General features: G+C 43.6%; 1 protein-coding gene across 2 annotated transcripts in view; it reads right to left on the bottom strand.

The window, feature by feature from the left end:
- ADAMTS17 (ADAM metallopeptidase with thrombospondin type 1 motif 17) overlaps positions 1 to 26,741 on the bottom strand; it is a 388,819-nt gene that overhangs the window by 43,844 nt on the left and 318,234 nt on the right. For both annotated transcript variants that reach the window (XM_065906211.1, XM_065906212.1), the window contains one exon: positions 24,898 to 25,033. In XM_065906211.1, coding sequence (XP_065762283.1) covers positions 24,898 to 25,033 — 136 coding nt within the window. The remainder of the gene's footprint in view (positions 1 to 24,897; positions 25,034 to 26,741) is intronic.

Genomic DNA, 26,741 nt, shown 5'->3' with positions numbered 1-26,741 from the left:
CTCATAAATCAATTAGTAAAAGATAAGTTGCCCAACAGGATAATGGGCAAAGAACAGGAGGATAAATCACAGAAAAAATATAAGTATCCTCTTAACATATGAAAACACTCAACCTCACTATAGCACAGGAGAATTTAAAAAAATCAAACAAGGAGGCACCACTTCCTCCCCACCAGATGGCAACACCACAAAGTCTGACTGAACTGAATTTGTTCACAACTGGAGCAGTGGGAGCCCTTGTGGCGCTGGTGACAGGGTAATGCTAGGCAAGGCTTCGGAGGAAAGCTTGAGGTGTGCAGACCTATGACTGTGCAGTCACCCTTGTAGGGACACAACTTGCACATGTGTCCAAGGAAACTGGACAAGGATGTTCACAGCATAGGTGTTTATTAGTTAATCTCAGACTTTGCTGCACATCTGAACATTTTTCATAAGAAAAATGCTTGCACAGCCCGGAACCAGGTCAGATGTACTAACTGACCTTGACTGCTGCAAGTGGCGGCATCTGTGGTCTACTGAGAATGAACGTGGTGTCTGTCCTGGGAGCCGTCAGGCTCCAGTCTACTATTGCCATGTGGGTTAAGTATTGCCCCCATCTTTCCTGTTAAAAACTAATGTTGAAAGCTCCGAGTCTTATTGCAATCTCTTGCTTTTTAAAGTATTGGAAATGAACTCTAAAACCTTAAGATGCCTGTGCAGGCCAAGCCTTGTCTGCTGTGGAATTCAGTTCTGCCTCTGGTCTGGGACTGCCCACTTTAATTTTCCAAGCAGGCAGCTCTGGTGGTTCTGAACCTAAACCAGAGAGGCTGGATGTGCATCTTCCTGTGGTTCTGGCCTGAGAGGCCACTCTGCACCACTGTCTTGCCACATGGGTCCTCCTGCAATGCTTTGTCCCCACATTCCTATTACACACACACTCTAATGTGTCTTTTGGTTGGCTCAATATGTGTGTCCCAAGAATTCTGTCCTGCGAAGATGAGGGAGACAAGACTCCCCCAGATTTATGATGTGATTTGGTTTTCCCAAGACGGCAGTCTGAGCGGTACCAGTCTGAAACCAACACCAAAGTCCTGAATCCAGGGGGCTATAGAGATAGCCAGAAGCCTGATGAACGCCAGCAGGAGCCCCTGCCAAGCTGGCCCAGTAGCCCAGACCCACCAAATTATTCAATGTGAAAACATGCAAACAGACCTCCCCGACATTCCAGCCCTGCCGTTGCCTCACTTTGGCTAGGAAAACGCTCAGGATTTCACAAGACTCTCTGAAAATGTTTCTGGGGGAGTTCTCCAGAGCTGGAGTGAGCCACAGCCCTGCGTCTTCTGGAAGGGGCACAGAGGGGAAAGGCCGTTGTGTGCAGAGGGGCGGGGGCAGGGCTCCAACATGACCAGTCTGCAAACCTGGCTGACGCTGGCTGGCTCCGAGCTCGCCCAGCAAGGGTTCTGGCCCACGGCTTTATGAGAGAGGGAATGTACAGCACCGCCCCACCGTCCCCACCCACAACTCCCTTTAATTGCAAGCCTCCCATTTGCTCCCTGAGCCCCTCCTGCCAAAGTCACTTCCCGACTCCCCTAGAGCAGACAGGAGCCAGCCAGGGCCCTGGACAACAGCCTCCGTGGTGACTCTTTGTTGGTCTACTTTGAATTGCTGGTGCCACCTAATGTGCTGCTGGGTTAGAAGCCGTGGCCCTGCTGGGACGGCTTGGAAAAGGTGGTGTCTGTGTTGAGCCTGGGAAGAGATTCCCCGGGGGTGACAGACATCCAGGCCAGAGCCACGTGGAGACGGCTGGCGATGCGGTGCCCCATTCCGCTTGGTGGCTGGCATCCTGCGACGTCTTCCTTCCCGCACTGACTAAAACGACGAAGGGTCTTCGGGGAGCATCACTTGTCATGCCAATCCTTAGTGAAGACAGCAGCTTCGACACTTTTGACCCCAGCAACTGCCCGCCTGATATGTACTGGTTCCTCTGTGACTTCTCAGATGCCGGGAGCTCCTGCCACTTGCCTTCTACTTCTCCGAAGCCTCCTCCTCCTCCCCTGTTTTCCAAAGAGTCCCGGTCCTACCCTTGTTCAGTCTTGGGCTCCTTTGTTCCCACGGTCCTCCTTCCTTCCCTTCCCTTCCCTTTATTTCCTTTTCCCAGAGCAGCTAACTCATGATAAGATTTCCATATGTATCTTGATGCATAGGCCTTCCTACTCTCCACTTTGGGAATTTCAGGACTTGATAATTGCCAGCCTGAAGGACAGCAGGGGTCCCACCACACCTCTGATTCTGGGCGGGCAAGGTCACAAACCATTCCTCATTGCCCCACTGCCAAGACTCTTTTTAAGAGACCAGCCATGCAGGGTTAGAGGGCAGCTGTTAAGTGCCACCAAGCCGACCTCCATGAGGGATCTCAGATGTGCCTCCCTTCTCCATTTGCATGGCCACCTTGCCTGGGGTATTGTAACAGTCTCCTAACTTGCCTTCCCACCATGGGATCTCTTTTCTCTCCCAAGTAATCTACCCACCTCTGCCATGGCATCAGTTATGTGACTTCCTCACTCTAAAACCTTTGATGGCTCCCTAGGGCCTCCTATCTTTCACATTCTGAAGTCACACTCAAGGCCCAGTCTAATAACTTAATCTTTCGTTCAGCCCAGGCTCCTCCATCATTCCACTAGGGATTGAAGATGTTTTCATGTGTATAAACAGGCAAACAAAAATAAGACACTGCTCTAAAACAAATGAAAATTAGGTGAGATCAAGGTAGGGGGACTAGCCTTACCCCCAGCTTGGTTGGCCCCACGTGTTCCTCCCTGTGTTTGACATTCCCTGACCTGGAGACCTGGGCACTGGTCCCTCTGCTTGCACAGCCTCCTCACTTGCCCAGTTGGCCAGTTTCAAGAGTCTGCCCCTCCAGGAGCTCTTCCAGAGGTCCCACATGTGCCCTCTTCTGCCTCTGGTTCCCAGTCTGAAGGATACTCTTTCCCCCAAGAGCATCCTCATCTCGTTACAGCTGGGAACCTCCTCGGAGGCAAGAGGCTTGGTTCTAGTTTGGGCTCCCTGGCTAAGTCTTTGATGACCTTGGCTGCTGAACTTCCCACACTTTGCTTTACCACATGAAATGGGGTGATGGGGTGAATGGCTCCTATTCACTTCTCACGTGGACATGCCAGCGATTGAGCACACATGTCAAACTGCTATCATCTCGTGCCCCACTTCTGGATGGACCCGGATCTTAGTGGGCTCATCATTGAATAGTCCAGGATCTGTATTCCCCACCCCATACACTTACTTCACCACATCTCTCACAGACCTGCCTACCTTCTCCTCAAGGGTAGATCTCATTAAGGCAGCATGTTCTGAGAACACCCTAAACCTTGGCTCCAAGCACACTGGAGAGACACTGTGTATTAACACTGCTGGCTAATAAAACCACCAGCAGTTTCCTATAAAAAGTTACAGTGGGATAAATCTACAATAAAATATTCATGCCCTTTATTTCACTTCACAGAGAGATTCAAACATCCCAACCAAATGGAGTCACAGCAGATGCTGGGCAGATGTTCTTCAGGCAAGGGAATGAGAGACAATGATTAGTCTCAATTAAGTTCTCAATAAATTATGTAACAGATTCCTTTAGCCACTCAGCCCTGAGTGGTTTGCTGGGCCAAAGTCAGTGAACCTTGTCCAAAACTATTTAGAAACTTTGGATTGCTTTGGACAATTCATGTTCTGAGTAGACTGTAGAGAATCTTGGCATGAAAGGAAATAATGAATACCATAACCACTTTCAATTGAAAATAATAATTTGTTAATAATTTTAATAGCTAATGAGCTACAGAAACTGTGTTCCTGAGCCCTCCAAGTAGGAAGGAAAGAGGTTCATTTTATTCCTGGCATTATTAAGTCTATGGTATGAAATCCCCCTGTGAACTTTCGAGATTTTTATTCAGCAAGTATTGTGTCAGAATGATCTATTTTCACTAGAATATTGCTCCTTCTCTTTGATTTGTAAAAGCAGGTTCCTAAGTGTCTGTCCTGCAAAGGCAGCTCTATCTAATTGAACTTTAAGGATTTCCCACCAACAGACACACGAGACTGGCCACACCCTACTCTGCCATCAAGAACCAGAGAGAAGAGACTTCTACTACAAGTTTTGTTGGATTGAGTTCCGTGACATCTTCTCCCTCCTCCAAGTGTTGCATGTTGTCAATTTTAACTTTTAGGCGAACAAAAGAAAATTTTATTTAGAAAATTGTAGAGAATGTCCCTGTTCTTGGCAAAATGTTTGGGGTCACTCAGAGTCCAGACTCTCTTCCCTCCGGCTCTCAAAGGCCTGGTCACATTTTGCTGTAGATGATTCTTGTCTCTGGCTCTTCTGAAAGAAAACTTCTAGCATAGAGCCTTGTGCTTATTAAGGATGTAACAAATGTTTTTTGAATTTAATTGAATTCCATGGTTGTCAATAAAGAAAATTGAGAAGTGATCAGGAGCTTCCTAACATGATCTTTGTGTTCGTCCCCAGGGCATCTCTTAGTCTACACTTTCAGTCACTTTAGGACTCTCTTCTAGAGTCATACTTTTTGTTTACTTAGCAGAAATGACAAATACAATTCATGCACATTGTAGAAAATCTGAAAGGTACATAAAAATATAAAGCAAGAGAACCAAAGAACATACATGATCCCAGTCTTTTCCTAAAAATATTTTCTTTAGAGATACCATATTATAAACAAGTCTCTTAATGTTTTGCCTATTTCTCTCTTGATAGGAAAAACAATTCTTATGTGATCAAAAATATTGTCTCAAAAGTGATTTTTAATGCTTGCGTAATGCTCCATTGTATAGATAGAGCCATTTTACTTAGCTAGTGCATACTTGGACATGTGGGTAGTTGCCAATTTTGTCCATAATTTGGATGATTTCCAGAAGGCAAAAGTTGAAGTCCTGGATCCAAGGTGATGAGTGATGCCTTCAGAAGACTGGCAGGGACTGCTTGGATCTGTGCATGATGGGGAGCTCATTACACTATGGCCAGGATGTCTGAACCACTCGCCTGTTGAAGCACCAGAGTAGGGTGTCCTACTAGATGATGTCCTCTAGAAGATGAACAAAGTATACAAAGGCACTGGGGCAAATCCTTCCAGATACTCTGAAATCCTTCCAGATGTTCCTTTAGTTTTCTTTTTTTACCAGTGCACATAGCCTTTCAGTTGTTCTTCATGAGGCAGCAGTGTCTGGGCCACTCACCCTTGACTGCCATCTCCTGCTGTGGATATAGCCATCCCAGCCAACTCGTGCCCTAGCATGCGGCCTTCACAAATACACTCTTCAGTTATAACCTGAGCAGCTTCAAGTCAGTAAGCAATAAAAACACACTAACTGGGCCCCTCTATAACCAGATGTTACGTGCTTTAGTCTTTGCTCGGTTCCTACTAAGAGGAGGAAAGGGAGGCTCCTGTGAAGTGACCTGCTCAGGCTTCCACAGCCAGTAAGAGATGAGCTGGCTCCACCCAGGTCTGCTGGGATGTGGTATAGCTACTGCTTCCTGCTACCTTGACACGTCCACAATGATTTGACTGGGCATATGACCCCTGCCCTAGTCAAGAGCTCTGCTACTCTGATGCATCCACACAGATCTTGGCTGGGCATCTTACCCATGTACTAGTCATGAGCCCTGCTACCTCAACATGTCCACATAGATCTTGGCTGGGCATCTGGACTGTACCCTATTCACGAGCTCTGCTACCTCAACATGTCCCAGTTATCTACTGGGCATCTGACCCATGTGCTACTCACATGCTCTGCTATCTCAACATGTTCACACCGATCCTGGCTGAGCATCTGACCCGTCCCCTAGTCATGCGCTCTGCTACCTTAACACGTCCACACTGATCCTGGCTGAGCATCTGACCCATCCCCTAGTCACGAGCTCTCCCACAGGGCTCAGGGCTAGGGCTGCCTTGCATCCCTATCAGTTTTTCTCACCCAGAGGAAGCTCTGAAAGGTGGAGAGGAGGCTCTTCATCAAACGTTACCCTCAACTGGTGCTCAGGTAAGGCTGTTAAATGAGTGAACAAAGGAATAGCTTTAAATGCCCAGGCTGAGTTTAATGTCAGTGGACATTCCCAGGTCTCTCCACTTTTGAGTTACTTCCCTTTGAGCCAAATGTGGGTTTTGTATCCTGTAAATTTTAATTTTCAGGTAGAGGGGACCTTTGTTCTTAAAATTTTTTTTCATTAATTTCCAACTCTATTGATTTGTGATCAGAGGCTACTATTTGTACTATTTCTAGGAACCTATTGATGTTCTCTTTGTGCATTTGAGAAAAAAGTGTGTTCTCTATTATCAGTGTATAGTACTTGGTATATATGATTTATATTATTATGTTATTTAGATCTTTCATATCCTTTCTTATTTTTATTTACTTGCCACTTGGTCTGTCTTATATTAATGGTCACCTATACCCAATAAATTTCTATCTATATTTCTTTGTATTTCCTGTGGTTTAGGCTTTACATAGGTAGTTGCTGTGTTATTTGGGACATAAATATTCATTACTGTTATATCTTCAATGTTAAATATGCCTGTCTCCATCTTTGTTTTAGTTTTACCTCTACAATTAAACATTTTAAAATGTTCACCATCAACCCTTTTATCAAAGTGTCCTCAGTCACCTCTCAGTTAAATGAAGAGCATCCTATCATAGCAGAGTTGGCAAACTATGGCCTGAGGGCCTAAGCCCTTCTGACATTTGTTTTTTAAATAAAGTTTTACTGGGAAATAGCCCTACCTATTTATCTATTGTGTATGGCTGTTTTGGTGCTACCATGATAGAGCTGAATAATAATGACAGAGATCATATGGCTTAGAGAACTAAAAATATTTAATACCTTTAGTTAATAGAAAAAAATCGCTGAGTCTTGGTCTGGTAGAGCCCTGAAGAAGGGCTCATGGATACAGCAGCCTAAGCTTCTGCCCGAAGGACAGTTTTGCTAGCTATAAAATCTTCAGCGCACATTCTTCCTCCCTGTCTGCCATCCGCAGAATCACTCAGAACCGGAAGTCTGTGTGACACTCCCTGGAACCACAAGGAGTGGGTGGGGATGGAGGTGAGGGGAAGGAGACTGGGTGCTTGGTTCTGACAGGCGCCCTCCCACTGAACAGCCACAAGTTTCTGTGGAGCCTCCTGATCACATGGCATCTCCCACCACAGAGCCCGGCCCAGAAGAGTCACATGACAAGACTCTGACAAAACCCGCAGGCAGCGCTGCAGATACATACCAGGGGCCTCCCTGGACAGATAGAGGAGACCTGGGTCTAGCAGCAGCTCCATGGGGACAGGCCATCACTCCACCTGTTTTCCTGCTTCATCCACAGTGATACCATGGAGACTTGCTAAGTGTTCTGCTGACCTGACCCACCACCCCATTAACACTGTCTGACAGGCACTGAGTGTTCTCATTAAACCCTCCCTCATTTAGGGCATACACGCAAGCCTTCTTTTCTAAAATGCACACAAACCATCTGTCCAAATCATTGATTTGTCCTCCAGCTGTGCCAGGGGTTGACAAAAGGCTGAGGTTACATTCCTTGGACTTGCCCATTTATGCATTTGGGAAATTGAAATCCACCCTCAGACTTTTGGCTCTTCTCTCATCAGCCACTATTTCACAGAACCAATCAGCAGAGTCTTGGAGGTAACATCTGTAGAGTTCTGTAGCATCTTGGATTGAATTTCCTCCTGGAATGGGGTTTTTGGATACTTCTGAAAAATCGTGATGATGACAGTGGTCATAAAAATGACATATTTATCACTTACTGTGTGCCAAGAACTGTCCTAAGCAATTTATTTCTATTAACTCATATAATTCTCATGACAGCCTTATGAGATGGGTGCTATCTATGTCCCCTATTTATGGAGGCAAGTGGCCTGGTTGAGGTCCTCCAGCAGCAACTATGAAGCTGGGACAGGAATCCAGCAGCTGAGTCCTCATTCTTGAACTTGGATACACAATTTCCTGGGGCTTGGGCTCCACCGTCTCTGTACTGTTCCTGGCTGCCATGCTCTGGTGCTTTCTTTTATCTGTCCCAGTTTTCATTCCATTCTTTTTGTTGAAAAACTGCAGGATTTTGGCTTTACTTGAGCTTATCTTCCAGTTTTTACTTTGAAGGTTAATTTAATAAAAAACAAAAAGCTATCTTTGTAGACACTTTGTAAACAGGGTTCAGCTTGCAGGCCTCTGCCTGTCTGACTTGAGCCATCTGCTGAGATTTCAAACTGTTTTCTACTTGCCCTTGCCACCTGCCTCTTTTTCTTGTCTTCTTAGGCCTTTACATCCAACTCATTCAGGGCTGCCAGGTAGCCCCTGGCTCTGTCTGTCCCCCTCCCTCTTTGTCTTATTGGGCCTGTCCATGATTATGGCATCTAAACCGAATCTTCCAGAATTTCCCCTACCTGCTGACCTGTGTTGACTTTCTCTAGCTATGGAATCAGAACTAACTCTACTCTGACCTTTATTTATTCTCTTTTTTAAAAGCAAGAGGTCTTTACTGAACCTTGCTCAGAGTTCCTTGTGGCTCCTTTGCCTGACTGTGGCAAACTGCAGAATGATAGTCCGTCATTGCTGCCCAGGTTTTGGTCACTGCCCTCCAATGACTCCTCCTTCTGGTTTGTAAGAATTAAAGTCAGAGTGATGAACACTTTCACAGCATCCTTTATCTTCTGAGAGAAGAGAAAGTGGGGAGTGCTTTGTCTCTAAACTTGGGTGACCAGCGGCCTGATCCCCCATCTCCATCTCCAGTCATGGAGTCTTTGATGTGCAAGGCCTGGAGCCTCCAAGAGGGTTCCACCTGTATTTGACTTGGGTAGGGTCTCTGGCCCCAGCTGCCCTCTGGACCTTCTAGTCCTCCAGCCCCCAGAAGATAAGATAACTGACTATCTTTCCTTCCCAGATTAGCCACATACTTATTCTACTGGATGATTTTTGTGTCTGCTGTCAAGTTCAAGTCACGGAACCCAGCTCACAAATCTAGGTTGTTTTCATCATATTCCTTGAATTAAAATTTCAAGTAACCTTTGTTACCATATGCCAGTGGCTCATCGTGTGGTACTCACACCATCATTATTGGAAGCTTTGTTTGAAATGCAGAATCTCAGATCCCTCTCTAGATCCACTGAATCAGAAACTTTAGTGGTGGGCCAGGCATTCTGTGGGTCAATAAGACCCCAGGGAGTCCTAGTGCATGTGCTCTGAGGATCATCCCCTGAGGTTCAAGCCTGTTTCTGACTATCTCTTAGAGAATGGCTGGCCCTGAAGTCAACCTCTGTCCTCCCTGACAACTCACTGGGCAGATGCAGCTGAAAGTTTTCCCTCCCTGCTCTCAAGATTTAGTGTCAAGCTCACTCCAAGTGGCCAGGGAGTGCTGGCCCTCCAGGAAACGGATTGGGAGTCACGAAGGAAACACTCCCGAGCCATGTGCTTGGTGTGGGCCAAAGCACATTCATTACCTCTGTGGTGCTAATTTCTGCTCTCAGTGCCATAAGGAATTCCTAGTGGAAATTATGTACTTATATTTCACCAGGCTCCTTCCTTCAGCAGTATTTAAATCCAAATACAGGTTAGCAGGCAAAGGTGCTGGCAGGAGCCAGCATTTCACATCCATCTATATCAAGCAGAAACTCATCACTCACTTCCACCACCTCTCCAGCCCACTTTGCCCTGAGCCATGGAGGAGGACACATCTGGAAGCTTCCAGTCACGTACCAAGTCATAATCCAACCTTGGGGTCTGAAAGATGCTGAAACCCCTTCATAACCCCTTTTCATTCCCAAGTCCTATCCTTGTCCTACTGGTAGTATTATCCGAAGTCCACAAATTCAGAGCTCAGAGACATTCATAAAATTATAAATGAACTACTCAACATAGTTCTGCTGTTTTAATTTACCCTAAAATACATGTAAATCATGTAAACTTGTTCTGACAAGAAAGGGAATGTTAGCATATACTAGGACCTTCCCCCAAATCTTCATCACCTGCAAAATACCACTATAGGTTATTTAAATTGCATTTAAATGTACACATTGTACTGTGTGTGTGTCTATGTGCACACATGTGTGTGGCATCTTCAGAAATGATGCATAACATGTAAATGCTGGCGTCCAACAACTGGCTGATGTTTACCATTAAAAGAGTTTTGTAGCTGAGCAGTGGTGATGGTTTTGGCTAGCGTTCACCGAGGGCTTACTTGGGACAGAGGAATTTATAGGCATTACTTCACCTAATTGTCTCAAGACTTCTATGAGAGAGGTTCTAATTTCCCAGTTTATAGGTGGTAAGATCAGGTAACCTGCCCACGAATTTGCCTGTAGCTAGTGGTGGCTCTGGTACCTGAACCTGTGCCTGCCTTGACCAAGTCCATGACCTCAGTAACCCCCACATGAGGCCACCCGGGGATAATATGGAGAGAACTTGTCATTCTTTTTCTGATTAGCTACTGAACCTAATAAATTGGGTGCCTTGGTTTTTCCACATAATAAGGATATAATGTTCTTTTGGTCCCACCTTTAAAACAAATCTATTTAAATAAAGGTCACAGTAAGGTATGATGGGTGAAGGAAAGATTTAAGAGGTTCCTGCAGGAACTGATGTTAGTAGAATGGAATGAGGAAGGTTCAGGGTTGAGTCAAAGTCAGAGTCAGATCAAGGTCAAGTCAAGGTTAAGTGGGGGCAGCACACAGTGTGGAAAAATCCATGATGACTGTTCTGCGGGAAGATGAAGGATTTAACTGGGGGGTCCCAAACCAGCCTCCAACTTCCACTCTTCTGTCATTGGACCATCTACCCCACCACCCGCACTGGTGTGTAAACACTCATGGTCCTGGAATGAAACCTTGTTTTCAACACAATGATGCTGACCATGAAGGTGAACAATTCTGGACGACTGAGGTGCTTTCCCTCCACCAGTGCTAAACAATCCATTCATCTGTTCAAATGACTCACTGCCCCCCCTAAACCCTGGGTGCTGTTGGACAGGGGACAGAGAAGCACAGCCAAGTTTCCAGTGCTCACCTGACACATGGCAGGTGCTCTACAAATGCTTGTTGAATGAATGAGACGTTGACAAGGTCCTTGCCCTTCTGAGAAGAAAAAGAAGGGGAACAATAAACAAAGGGCTGACACAGGTGTACCACCCTGTTTGTGGCACCCAGGCCAGGTGAGGTCACTGTTCAGCCCCAGTGGGCACAATGGAGGTGTCACAGCTATGGGTTTGAACCCTCAATGGGCAGGTTTAGCTTCTTACCCAGAAAGACAGTGAACCTGGGCCACAGACAGCTTCTCACCTGTCCAGTCCCTTTAACTTGTGCCACTGCTCCCTCCAGTCCTGAGGGTCCCTCCCAGTCTCTCTGAGCCCGATATCACCTGACAGGGGGCCAACAGTGAATCACTGGGCATTCACAGGACAGCACCCTTGCAAGCACCATACCTGCACCCCAACACTGCACACACACAGAGGCTTCCTGGGAAGCCACCTTCACATCTGAATCCGTCATATTAGACAGTGAAATTTCTGAACTTTAGTTTCTTATTTAGCAAGGGTCCAGATAACCATAAGAACAAATCAGAAAATTAAGCAGCTAGAGCATTTAGCAAAACTGCTCAAGTGTTTAATTTTAAAATCATAACTTTTGTAGTGTAGTCTAAAGTCAGGAAGGTTGATTCCTCCAGCTCCATTTTTCTTTCTCAAGACTGCTTTGGTTATTCGAGGTCTTTTGTGTTTCCATACAAATTGTGAAACTGTTTGTTCTAGTTTTATGAAAAATACCATTGGTAGTCTGATAGGAATTGCACTGAATCTACAGATTGCTTTGGGTAGTATACTGATTTTTACTATATTGATTCTTCCAATTCAAGACCATGGTATATTTCTCTATTTGTGTCATCTTTGATTTCTTTCATCAGTGATTTATAATTTTCTGTATACAAGTCTTTTGTTTCTTTAGGTAAATTCATTCCTAAGTATTTTACTCTTTTTGCAATGGTGAATGGGATTTCTTCCTTAATTTCTCTTTCTGATTTTTCATTGTTCATGTATAGGAATGCAAGGGATTTCTGTATATTAATTTTATATCCTGTGACATTGTTATATTTATTGGTTCAGTTCAGTTCAGTTCAGTTGCTCAGCCATGTCTGACTCTTTGCAACCCCATGGACTGCAGCACACCAGGCCTCCCTGTCCATCACCAACTCCCAGCGTTTACTCAAACTCATGTCCATTGAGTTGGTGATGCCATCCAATCATCTCATCCTCTGTCGCCCCCTCCTTCTCCTGCCTTCAATCTTTCCCAGCATCAGGGTCTTTTCAATTGAGTCAGCTCTGTGCATCAGGTGGCCAAAGTATTGGAGTTTCAGCTTCAACATCGGTCCTTCCAATGAACACTCAGGACTGATCTCCTTTAGGATGGACTGGTTGGATCTCCTTGCAGTCCAAGGGACTCTCAAGAGTCTTCTTAAGCACCACAGTTCAAAAGCATCAATTCTTCAGTGCTCATTATAAATCATGCTAATTTATTGATTGGCATAGTAATACAGAGAAAGAGAGAAGTCGCTCAGTCATATCCGACTCTTTGCGACCCTGTGGACTGTAGCCTACCAGGCTCCTCTGTCCATGGGATTTTCCAGGCAAGGGTACTGGAGTGAGTTGCCATTTTCTTCTGCAGAGGATCTTCCTGACCCAGGGATAGTAATAAATAATGATAATTCATTTATTTATTTATTTATTAATTAGCATAGTAATTTTCTGGTGGCAGCTTTTTCACTCTCCTCTTTCACTTTCATCAAGAGGCTCGTTAGTTCCCCTTCACTTTCTGTCATAAGGGTGGTGTCATCTGCATATCTGAGGTTTTGACATTTCTCACAACAATCTTGATTGCAGTTTGTACTTCATCCAGCCTGGTATTTCACATGATGTACTCTATATAAAAGTTAAAAAAGCAGGGTGACAATATACAGCATTGATGTACTCCTTTCCCAATTTGGAACCAGTTTGTTGTTCCATGTCTGGTTCTAAATGTTGCTTCTTGACCTGCATATAGATTTCTCAGGAGGCAGGTCAGGTGGTCTGGTAATCTCATCTCTAAGAATTTTCCACAGTTTGTGATCCACACAAAGGCTTTGGCATAGTCAAGAAAGCAGAAGTAGATATTTTTCTGGAACTCTCTTGCTTTTTCTATGATCCAACAGATGTTGGCAATTTGATCTCTGGTTCAACATAAAAAAAATCAAAATCTGCATTTTCTAAATCCAGCTCGAACATCTGGAAGTTCTCGGTTCATAGACTGTTGAGGCATCACTTGGAGAATTTTGAGCATTACTTTGCTAGCAGGTGAAATGAGTGCAATTGTGTGGTAGTTTGAACATTCTTTGGCATTGCCTTTCTTTGGGACTGAAATGAAAACTGACCTTTTCCAGTCCTGTGGTCACTGCTGTGTTTTCCAAATTTTCTGGCATACTGAGTGCAGCACTTTAACAGCATCATCTTTTAGGATTTGAAATAGTTCAACTGGAATGGAATACTACTCAGCTATAAAAGTAAATGCTCAATTTGAGTCAGTTCTAATGAGGTGGATGAAACTGGAGCCTATTATACAGAGTGAAGTAAGTCAGAAAGAAAAAGACAAATAGTGTATATTAACACATATACATGGAATTTAGAAAGACAGTAATGATGATCCTTCATGCAGGGCAGCAAATGAGACACAGATATAAAGAACAGGCTTTTGGACTAAGTGGGAGAAGGCAAAGGCAGGGTAATTTGAGAAGAAAACTTTGAAATATGTACATTACTGGACTTCCCTGGTGGCTCAGACGGTAAAGCGTCTGCCTACAATGTGGGAGACTTGGGTTCAATCCCTGGGTCAGGAAGATCTCCTGGAGAAGGAAATGGCAACCCACTCCAGTATTCCTGCCTGGAAAATTCCATTGACGGAGGAGCCTGGTAGGCTACAGTCCATGGGGTCGCAAAGAGTTGGACATGACTGAGCGACTTCACTTTCTTTCTTTTATGTACATTGCCACACGTAAAATAGATGGTCAGTGCGAGTCTGATGCATGAAGCAGGGTACCCAAAGTCACAGATCTGGGACAACCCAGTGGGACAGGTTGGGAGGGAGGTGGTGTAGGTTCAGGATGGGGGACACACATGTATACCCATGGTTGATTCATGTTGATGTATGGCAAAAACCATCACAATACTGTAAAGTAATTATCTTCCAATTAAAATAAGTAAACTACTTCTTTAAAAAAGGTTAAAAAAAATAAAATCATGAGTTTCACTTCCAGACAAGGGAACCACCATGGCTCCCCTACAAACCCCCTCTGGCCCGAGGTCACTACAATGCCATTTGCTGACCTCTCCCGTTCCACTTTAAAATATCTACTTACAGGTGCCCTGGTCAAAAAGGGTTCTTTCGTCATGCCACAGTAGAAGCAAGTTGTACTACTTTTAAAATGAAAATGACATAGCAGAAAGCATGAAAGATTTAAAGTAGGAAAACCTTGGTTTGAGTTCTACCTGCTATGGGTATGACCCTGAGTAAGTTACTGCACAATCAAGTGTCTTGAAATCTTCATCTGTAAGATGGGGTGACAACCCCAACTTCCCAGCCACTCCCCACCATCTCTCCTTGCTACAGACAGGCAGGGACAGACTGACTCACTCCCATCCTACCCTGGATTTCTGCCACCTCCATAATTTACATCTTAGCAAGAAGAACACAGGTCCTCAGTTTTAAGATTGTCTGTTTCTACAATAAATTCGTTTTCAAATATTCTTTTGAGAGAAAAAAAACGTTTCTCTGGGGTTTATAGGAACAAACTGAATTTGCAGTAGGAAAGCAAAAGGACAGTGAATAGGGCTTAACCAGCAGCTGATGAGATCACAGCCTGGCAGCATTTCTTCTCAGCCATCACACCTGATCAGGTTACACTCCATTACTGGCGTTTGTGTTGGTACAATTTGGGGTTAAAATAACCAGGAGAAGCTTGAGTTTGGTAACAGGTTGTACCACACCCAGGGACTCAGAGTTTGGAAAAAAACTCTCATGCTTCGAGAATCACATGGCTGCTGATGTTGAAAGTTCACATCCAAGAGTAACATTCCCGACAGGCTGCCTTTCTCACCAGGACACAGGAATTTTCCAGTACAGTAGCCCTCCTGCTAATAGACTTGCCGGCACTCATCCTAGCTGGACAGTGTCCACTGGATGGTCTTGCCTAGTCTTGGTTTGATCATGATGTCAGCATGTCTCTATGTGTTTGGGGTGGAGGACACGTCTGCTGCTTTTGCCTGCCCAGTGTCGCCTTCCTTTTTCTGATAAGAACACCTCAGTTTTCCTTTGGGTGTCTACATCAGGCCACTGGAGGGCATGTGAGCCAAGCCAGGCCCATCGGATCTTCTCCAGGAAGCTGGAATCTCAGTGGAGTAGCTCCACCGCAGTTGCCTCTGAGATCCCCTCTCCAAAATGCTTTTCACCATTGCTTCAATTTTGGGAGATATTCCACATCCTGTTTATATATGCTTGTCTTTTTGGTATAGTTTTAAACTCAGTTCCTGGTGCCTGGGATCAAAAACCTTGATGTTTTTGAGTCCAACACTTTGCTTTCCCAAAGACAATGTCCAGTGAGATTTAGAAATTGGTGGCCTCATTCATTTTGGGAGGCTGGTGGCACAGGAGTTCCTTTTGCAGCCATGTCCTGAGTGAACTAGGGAGTCCCACCCCACTTGGTCATCTTCAATGGGAGGAAGAGGTCAATGGAGTGTACTTTTCAGGTGCAGGCACAGGGCACCCTGAGCAGTTTACCTGGTTGGGTAGGGGTACCCTGAGCCTCCTGTTGGAGCACCTGCCTCTAGAAGCTCTAGGAAGGGTAGTTTTCAAGATCGAAGTTCTCCTGGGGAAACAGCCCAATTCTCATAGTGATTTACAGAGCACAGTGGCACATCAAAAGTGTGTCAGAGAGGGACTGTATGGTCATAAGCCCCATGTGTCTCTATGTAACCAGCACTTCTCTTTCTGGACAACCACAGAGAAATGCCTCCCTCTAAACTTTCCATGGGCCCTGTGGTGGCAAGAACAGACATTCTACCTTATTTTTTTTAAATTTTTTAGCTACATATCATCAATATCCTTTTAAAAGAAAATGGAGCATAATTGCAGTGGGCTTCCCATTGGTGGCTCAGTGGTAAAGAACCTACCTGCCAATGCAGGAGATGAGAGTCTGATCCCTAGGTCAGGAAAATTGCCCGGAGAAGGAAATGGCAACCCACTCCAGTATTCTTGCCTGAAGAATCCCATGTATAGAGGAACCTGGTGGATTACAGCTCACAGGGTCACAAAAACATTGGACATGACTTAACAACTCAACTTCCCAGTGGCTCAGTCAGTAAAGAGTCTGCCTGCAGTGTGGAAGACCTGGGTTCAAGCCCTGGGTCAGGAAGATCCCCTGGAGTGGGGAATGGCAATCCCCTCTGGCATGCTTGCCTGGAAAATTCCATAGACAGAGGAGCCTGGTGGGCTACAGTCCATGGGATCGCAAAGAGTCGGACACAACTGCATGACTAACACCTAACAACTCAACAACAACATAAATGCTTTACAGTGCTGTGTTAGTTTCCACTGTACAACAAAGTGAATCAACTGTATGTACACATATATTCCCTCCCTCTTGAGCTTTCCTCCACCCACCCCATCTCACCCCCCTAGGTCATCACAGAACACAGAGCTGAGCTCCCTGTGCTATCCAACAGCTCCCCACTAGCTATCTGTTTTACACATGGTAGTGAATATATGTCAATGCTACTCTCTCAACTCGCCCCATCGTCCCCTTCCTCTGCTGTGTCCACATGTCCGTTCTACACCTGCATCTCTATTCCTGCCTGGCAGATAGGTTCATCAGTACCATTTTCCCAGATTCCACATATATGCATTAATATACAATATTTGTTTTTCTCTATCTGACTTCACATTGTAGGACAGACTCCAGGTTCATCTACATCACTATAAATGACCCATTTTCATTCTTTTTTGTGGCTGAGTAATATTCCATTTGCACCTTATTCTTGATCCTAGGGGTAAAGCATTCAGTCTTTCATCATAAAGTATGATGGTAGTTGTGGGGTTTTGTAGATATAGAACATTTTGTAGATATCTGTATGTATTTGTAGATACCAGGCTTAGGAAGTTCTCTTTCAATCCTAGTTTGTTCAGTGTGTTTTTTTTTTTTTAAATCATGAAACGGTCATATATTTTGTCAAAGTCTGTTTTTGCTTCTACAGAAATGATTATTTTGTTTAAAAAACATTTTATTAAAAAAAAAAAAACATTTTATTGATAAAGTGCATTACATTAACTAATTTTCAGATGACATACCAACCTTGTATTCCTGGGATTAGTCCTATTGGTCATGGTGTATGCAATCCTTTTAATATGCTGCTGGATTTAGTTTGCTTGTATTTTTTTTTTTTTTTTGCATCCATATTCATGAGAAATATTGGTTTGTAGTATTCTTTTTCCTTGTGATGTCTTTGTGTGGTTTCAGAATCAGGATTTTACTACCCTCACAGAATGTTCTGGAATGTGTTCCCTACTGTTTCATCTTTTGGGAAGAGTTTGTGAAGGGTTGGTGTTAATTCTGCTTTAAATATTTGGTAGAATTCGTAAGTGAAGACTTCTAGTCCTGGACTTTTCTTTGTAGAAAGTGTTTTGATGAGTAATTTAATCTCTTTGTTTGTTATAGGTCTATTCTTTCTATTCTTTATTCAGTTCGGGTAGCTTGCATTTTTCTAGCAGTCTGTCCATTTCATGTTCATTATCTACTTTATTGACGTACAGCTTACTGGCATACAATTGTTCATGGCATTCCTTTACAGATCTGTTTTATTTCTGCAAGGCCTGCCTTGAGACTTGAGGGATTTTAGATCCCTGACCAGGGATCAAACCTGTGTTCCCTGCAGTGGAAGCATGGCGTCCTAACCACTAGACGGTTTGGGATTCTTCTTCTTTTTAAATACAGTGTTTACTGCTATACATTTCTTCCTAAAGTTTGCTTTAGTTGCATTCCCTGAATTTTGGCAAGGTGTGATTTCCTTTACATTTATCTGAAAGTATTTTCTAAATTTTCTGTGATTTCCCTTTCACTCACTGGTTATTTAGAAAGTGTTTTAATTTCCATGCATTTATGACTTTCCAAAATTTCTTTCTGTCGTTGAATTCTAATTGTATTTTTTCCCTGTAATTGTGACATAAAAATCAGATGCAGATATCGAGGACATAATAACTCAGGAAAGAGAAGGCCCTCCTCACAGGTCCCGGGACCACATGGAAAGCGTTAGTTAACAGAATTCAGTTACCTGTGAAACTGGTATCTGGGAAGCCTCTTGTCCTCTGTAATGATCAAAGGGAGGGATGTTCAAATGGTCAAAGGGTTTAAGTATGGAGGAAAGGAAGAAAACAGAAGCTTTAAATTTAAGACAAAATTCTGGAATCCTTTCTTTCTCCAATGTTTCCTACTTTAGACAAACAAGTAAAGGCTTCAAAACAATACAATTTAATTTAAATACAAGTGAGGTTCTAGAATTTGGGTAGTGACAGAAAGACGTTTTGGAATTCTTTCAACTAAACTTTTCCTCACCATTCACATACTACCGGATAGGCATATAATAGATCACTGATGCTATTCTCCATTTTCCCCGTCAGGCACTTTTCCTTTATTTCACAGGGATGTGGGGCACCCCTCATTCCGAGCCTCCAACCACATGTTCAAGTGTCTGGAGAGTGGCTGGGCCTGAGAGTCAGGAGCAGCACTCCAGCGATTCTGAAGTTTTCACTGCTGCCTGCAGGCCCTGCCCTGCCTGACTGAGAGCTCTCCCGAGTTGCGGGCTCCTGTTCAGGCACATGGAATGCCACAGGCGGCCTCCTCCAGTCTCCTACATTCAAGGCACAGTGAACAGAGGAGGGACGACTAGACTTACCTATTTTATTTTAGAGGAAAGCAGAAAAAAAAAAAAAAGCTTTAAGTTTTAGACTAGCTAGAAATGGATTAAACAACGGTATCTTTTCAGATATTGGCAGCACCTTAGGGCCACATGTTACAGGCTTCATTCTTAAATCAGGATCACATACACACACAGACCACGCTTTCATAAAAACATGAGGAATTACATTCAGTTTTAACCTAAAATGAGGCAAACTGGATAAAATAATTGAGCAAAGAGGACAAATTTAAAATCCAAATACATTTCCTTGCAGACGACTATTCAGTTCAATTCTGTTGCCAGTAAGATATTGAATATTCTTTCTTGAATCACCCTAATTCAATGTACAGTACAGTATGTACTGCCTGGGAAGAAATTCAAATCATAAATACTATAGGGAAATATCCAATAGCTCAGAATGGCCTTTTCAAGTAGCCAATAAGCTCTAAAAGACTGCAAAAATATTAAATCCAGTCACACATGAGCTATGTGTTCCAGACTGAGCACATCCCTGTCATAGCCCCCCTCCTTGCTCCAGGACTACCTGGAACTCGGTCTTAAGGAGTTGGCACACAGGGCCGCCTGGGCTGCTTGCTGAATGCCAGATGACGGTGGGGCCTCTTCCCTGCAGACTGTGGTCGGCAAGGTGAAGGCTGCTGGCCACAGTCACAACAGCTGAGCTGATCTGTGATTTCTGCCTCTCCTGCCAATGTCAGGTCCAGGTTTGCTGATGTGTTTGTGCTGCTGTGCAAGATACTGGAGAGAGGCTGTCTGCCCTGCATGTCAGATTCCAGACTCCACATGGTTACGGCAGGTTTGGGAGAAGCATCCACAGAGCAAGGGGAAGGATTAGAATAAAGAGGTGTTAATGGTGTGAGTTGGGAAGGTAAAGGAAACTGTCGGGAACTCGGTGGAAAAAAAGCTAGAAGAAAATTAAAGGGGGATCAGGGGAAATAAAGAAAAACAAGGGAAAAAGACAACCATCTCTGTTGTTTTAAAGGTCAAAGAGTAACAATAATACAGAAAGACTCTTTCATCTTGCCAGATTCAACAGCACACTACATTTGGCTTTTAAAATAACATTTACACCATTGGGTTCTGGATTCTTCTTCCAACCGACAGGCTCTGACTTCCAATTGTGCTCACTCCCAACCCCCTGAAGCACCTGTTTTTTCCAGACCGCACACTTCTCCAAACCCTACCCCCTGACCTAAGTTCAGTTTTCATTTACGATTATATCTCTCTCTGTCTGGCACTCATTTTCTAAGATCTTCACTTCTCTTTACTTACTAGCCTAAATCCATATTACTCTAGACTTTTAAGAAAGACCCATGACAGCTAGATCATGCCATGCAATAATTCAAGTTCTACGGTCTAAATGTTTGTGTGTTTATATATATAAAATATCTGTACATAATACATATACACATATATATGTATATTGTGCATGTGTGTGAGTATGTATATAAATAAATAAAAGTAGCATTTGCAAGAGTTTTAAAATCTATCAGATCACACATTTCTTTAGCCAAAGAATAAATACTCTGTGATGAGTCATGATACCTCACTTTCAAGTGTCCACTTTAAGAATAAGTATGACATCAGATGGTTCAAAATAAGCAAATAAGCAAACCAACAAATACAAGCAGACTAGGATAGGCTTCTGGGAATTTCTTTTCTAGGTTCTGAGGCAAATTCCAGGTGCTGTCTTCTCTTTTATCACTTTTATTTCCTACTCTGTTTTTGGAAATTCCATTCATTTTTCCAGTCTGATGCATATGACTTCACAGAGTTGGAAAGGGAATGAAAGGGGGTGGACCGAAAGGAGAGTGGTAGGAAGGAGAAACCTAATGTTTATCAAGTTTGTTGTTGTTGTTTGGCTGAGAGTAAAGACTTTGCCTGTCTTTCACCTCTATATACATTGGTACCAAGAGCAAAGTCAAGTGAATTTATTCAATAAACATACATTGAATAAATGAAATCACTGACTCTATACTGTGTGCTGAGGGTCATGCTGGATGGTTATAAAGACAGTACTGGCTTCCCTGGTGGCTCAGTGGTAAAAGAACCAATGCAGGGAACACAGGAGATGTGGGTTTGATCCCTGGGTTGGGAAGATCCCCTGAGAAAGAAATGGCAACTCACTCCAGTGTTCTTGCCTGGGAAAATCCCATGGACAGAAGAGTCTGGTGGGCTGCAAGGCCATAGGATCGCAGAGAGTCAGACACTGACTGAAGCTACTGAACACACATACTGAATAACTGGGCAATGAAAAGTAACTCAGTATAGCATGATGTCCTCCCTTGTATAAGAGAATACATTCTCTGAGGTGGTGCCTTCAGAGCTTGGGCTCATGCTGAAGCTGTGATCCCATCATCTCAGTGGGCAAAACAAGGGTAGGCAATAACTTAAGGCAAGCTATCATTCATGGGCCAAGTCTGGCCTGCAGATTGTACAGCCCAGGAGCTAACAATGGTTCTTACATTTAAAAGGGTTATAAAACAAAACAAGAAACAGACAACAGAAGTCAAATATGGCCTACAAAATAAAAATATTTACTCTCGAGCCTTTCACAGAAAACGTTTTCTGACCCTGTTCTAAAGAGACACCAAGATTAGAGAAGGAAATGGCAACCTACTCCAGTACTCTTGCCTGGAAAACTCCATGGATGGAGGAGCCTGGTAGGCAACAGTTCATGGGGTCACAAAGAGTCAGACACAACTAAGCGACTTCACTTTCTTTTCTTTCTTTCTGAAGTTGCTGTTGTTCAGTCATTGTGTCCAACTCCTTGTGAACCCATGGACTGTACACACCAGGCTCCTCTGTCTTCCATAGTGGGGTTTGCTCTTGGAGTTTGTTCAAATTCATGTCCATGAGTTGGTGTTCAAGCTGGTTTTAGAAAAGGCAGAGGAACCAGAGATCAAATTGCCAACATCCACTGGATCATCAAAAAAGCAAGAGAGTTCCAGAAAAACATCTACTTCTGCTTTATTGACTATGCCAAAGCCTTTGACTGTGTGGATCATAATAAACCGTGGAAAATTCTGAAAGAGATGGAAATACCAGACCACCTGACCCACCTCTTGAGAAACCTGTATGCAGGTCAGGAAGCAACAGTTAGAACTGGACATGGACTGGACACGACTGAGAGACTGAACTGAACTGACTCGGTGATGCTACCTAACCATCTCATCCTCCACTCTATCCTTCTCTGTTTGCCTTCAATCTTTCCCAGCAACAGGGTCTGAGGTTACTTTTAATCTAAAGTGTGTTCGACTTGAATAGTGTTCAAACACAGCAAGACTGCAGGCCTAAGCTCTGTGGGTATTCTGGAGCCAATGTTACATGCATATGTAAAAAGTACAAAAGCTGCTTTGGAATTCTTGTCTGCTAATCCCAACACATATGTCATCTTGGAGTTAATCTCTATTAATTGCCTTCTCTGATGAGCATGCATCACATTTTTCTGTTTCTTTGTAAGTCTAGTAATTTTGAATTGTATCTTGAACATGTTATGTTTATTACAGTAGTGCTGTCCAATACACACACACACAAAAACATGAACCACATAAGCAATTTTAATTTTCTATTATCTACATTAAAGAAGTAAAGAAACATGTGACTTTAATATATTGCATTTTGATCCAATGTCTTCAAAATGCAACAGGCTTCACTGATGGTTCAGTGAGTAAAGAATCTTCCCCAAATGCAGGAGACATAGGAGATATGGGTTTGATCTTTGAGTAGGGAAGATACCCTGGAGCCGAGGGCATGGCAACCCATTCTAGTATTCTTGCCTGGAAAATCCCATGGACAGAAAAGCCTGGTGGGCTACAGTCCACGGGGTTGCAAAGAGTTGGGTATGACTGAGCGACTGCATACACACACATTCAAAATATAATTATTTCAACATGTAATAAATATTAAAAATTAATAAGATATTTCATAATCTCTTTCCAGACTAATTCTTTGAAGTCTGGTATGTATTTTATATTTATAACACATCTTGATTTGGACTAGCTAGTGGCTACCATGTCGATCAATCAGCATGCATGCATGCATGCTCAGTAGTATCTGACTCTTTGTGACCCTATGGACTGTAGCTCACCAAACTCTTCTGTCCATAGGATTTTCCTGGTAAGAATACTGGAGTGGGTGGCCATTTCCTCCTCCAGGGGATCTTCCTGACCCAGGGATCAAACTTTCCTTGCAGGCAGGTTCTTTACTGCTGAGCCACCAGGGAAGCACTGATCAGCATAGCTCTAGAATATCATTCTAGGAGAATATGAGGGTTTGTCCAATGTGAGCTCTTCCATCATTATGGGAAACAGAATCCTTGACTGATAGTTTTTAAACTTTACCCCTTGGTACTTCAGAGGTACTCTGGGCCAACTGAGACAAGGGGAAGGCTAAGTGCACTGACCCACTCTTCCCGATTATATATGCATCTCAAGTCAATCAAACCAACTCTGATTTCATGTTTCATATATTTCGTTTCTGTGCATAATTTTAAAAGATTTTGATACTAAAATAGTATGAAAACATAAATGACTGTAGAATATGATTCTTGAGTGAGTCCCTAGGATTGTTCTTGCTCAGTTATGCCCTTGAACCTATGCTGATGTCTCTTCTAGAGTCACTTACTCTCCTTTCTAATCATATCACAAGAGTCAGCTGTCTCTACTTTCAGGAAAAGAAGCTGTGGCCTCTCTGATACCTAAGTCTTTACAGTGGCAAGTTCTTCTTTCTTTAGCCCCACATGTGTGTGACTGATTGACTGATAAATCGATCAGTCAACTGATAGGTTTGCAGGATGGCTGTTCACACCCAAATGTTCAAGACTTCTAGAAGTGAGCTGTTTCTCATGGCCTTCACCATTAGGGTAGAAAATATCATTCTTAATTTTCCAAGGATCACATAAAATCACATCTCACCATGCTTTCCCTTCTGGCTTCCCTCTCTCATTCACACACATTTTATCAGTTTGACAAAGAAAAGAGGGTCATAAACAAAACCAAATGTCTTGTGATACTTTTTACCAGGTGAGCGGTACAAATTGAGTTTAAGAAACCCCCAAAACTGCCAGGTTAAAGGTTCAGCCTCTTTCAATTTTGGTTTCCTCAGGGTATATGCCTTAAAGCAATTATCCTTTAATAAAAAATAAATTAATAAAAAAAAAAAAGTCCAGCCTCTTTACAAAAGCTATACATGCCTTAAGCTGATGCACAGAACCTCGAAACAAAAGCCACATACCTCAGCGCTGGGCAGAACAGGAGGCCAGGCGTAATATTACATAATACAACAGAATCAGATGCAAAGTCCCACTAAGATGGAAATAAGGAGGGTTTACCGATGAACACATTCCACACAATTCATCTCAGTTGACAACCCAAGAGAACATACTTCAGAGTACACGGCCATGAAAGCTGGGGTTGGAAGCAGAAGTTCTGATGGATCCCAAACAATAAATAACTTACTGATGTCAATGTCAGCCACTAAATCACACCAATCACTAACACTAACCAATCAGAATCACTAACACCTACTCACAGGTGCTCACACTCTGAGCTCCTTTTCCTCCAAAATAGAGTAACTTGGAGGAGGTGACATGTGCCAGGTGAAAGTGTGTGGAGATGGCTACTTCTTTTTTCATGAGATGTTCTTAATGGTCCCCTATGAGATGCCTTTCAGTGAGGACTATATACTGCTATCAAAGTTATGGCTTAGTAGCCAGAAATTGAGTATTTTAAACAATCAAAAATCACTCAGCAACAACAACGGAACACAGAGTAAGACTGGTATTAATTGTGCATCACCATACCCCACTCATGGGTGATGCTGCTCTGACCCTGAAGGATCCAAGCTTGAGAATACAGCTCCTTACCGTGACTGGCATGGGTGCAAGTTGCACCTTCGAACCTGGGGCTCCGGGCGGCTGGCTTGAGGGCAGTCACTGTCGTTCACTAGAGTTGTGGTCTTGTTAACAATCCGTGTGCAGGACACGATGCTTCTGCGTTCCCCTGGAAACCAAAGTACACAGAATTGAGAGGCCACAGAACACATACCTGGAAAGGCCATTTATTCACCTTGTGGAGGAATGTTCAGGTGCATCTTGTGATCAGTTTGTCTCTTAAACTGACTCTTATCATGCCTGTTGGTTGTCAGACAGGGAGGGTCGTAATCTTAGGGATGAGGGTGTGTGAGACAGGGCAGGGGTAGCAGGGGCAGGAGAAAGACCCGAGAACAGGATCAGAGAAGCGACACTTCAGATCAGCTGTGTTCTTGGACACCCTGGGGTTCACTGGGGCCAAAGTTTTGATTTGGGTCTCTAATTTCTAACAAAGATTACCAATCTCTATATCTGTTCATTTGAAGCCTATGAATATCTGGGCTTGATTAAACAACTGTACAACAGCCCTCACCAGAGATGACAGTTACTTATTACAGAATTCCTGCTTTCTGGAGAGAAGTGAGAAACAGGAAGGCTTGTCTGAAGGACATAAACCAACCTGAAATTTTTTCTCCCTATCAACTGCTGTTCATGCCCGAGCATCACCTGCTCTTGGGAAGCTTCACTAACCCCAGCTGACTACACATTCATTCTTTTGGGTGTTTCCGATGCACCCTGCACATTGCTTGGCCATGACTTTGTTAGGAGTGGGGATGAATGATTGGGAACTAGAAGGGCAGACTCTGGAGCCAGGCTATCTGGGTTCAAACTTGGCTTATTAGCCAGCAGAGCGAGCACAGGATTGATACCTATCCATCATGTTTCTGTGCCTTGGCTTACTCCACTGGGCTGGCTCACTTAACTTCCATGTGCCTTAGGATGCTTTCAGTTCAGTTCAGTTCATGTCCAACTCTTTGCGACCCCATGAATCACAGCATGCCAGTCCATCACCAACTCCCAGAGTTTACTCAAACTCATGTCCATCAAGTCGGTGATGCCATCCAGCCATCACATCCTCTGTCATCCCCTTCTCCTTCTGCCCCCAATCCCTCCCAGACCCTCCCAGGGTTTTTTCCAATGAGTCAGCTCTTCCCATCAGGTGGCCAAAGTATTGGAGTTTCAGCTTCAGCATCGGTCCTTCCAAAGAACACCCAGGACTGATCTCCTTTAGGATGGACTGGTTGGATCTCCTTGCAGTCCAAGGGACTCTCAAGAGTCTTCTCCAACACCACAGTTCAAAAGCATCAATTCTTCAGCGCTCAGCTTTCTTCACAGTCCAACTCTCACATCCATACATGACCACTGGAAAAACCATAGCCTTGACTAGATGGACCTTTGTTGGCAAAGCAATGTCTCTGCTTTTAAATATGCTATCTAGGTTGATCATAACTTTCCTTCCAAGGAGTAAGCATCTTTTAATTTCATGACTGCAATCACCATCTGCATTGATTTTGGAGCTCCAAAAAATAAAGTCTGACACTGTTTCCACTGTTTCCCCATCTATTTGCCATGAAGTGATGGGACCAGATGCCATGATCTTAGTTTTCTGAATGTTGCATTTTAAGCCAACTTTTTTACTCTCCTCCTTCACTTTCATCAAGAGGCTTTTTAGTTCCTCTTCACTTTCTGCCATAAGGGTGGTGTCACCTGCATATCTGAGGTTATTGATATTTCTCCTGGCAATCTTGATTCCAGCTTGTGCTTCTTCCAGTCCAGCATTTCTCATGATGTACTCTGCATATAAGTTAAGTAAGCAGGGTGACAATCCTACAGCTTTG

Source organism: Muntiacus reevesi, chromosome 15 (genome assembly GCF_963930625.1).
Source record: "Muntiacus reevesi chromosome 15, mMunRee1.1, whole genome shotgun sequence".
Classification (NCBI taxonomy): domain Eukaryota; kingdom Metazoa; phylum Chordata; class Mammalia; order Artiodactyla; family Cervidae; genus Muntiacus; species Muntiacus reevesi.
Note: the sequence above shows the minus strand (reverse complement) of the source record. Positions and strands in the feature narration are given on the sequence as shown.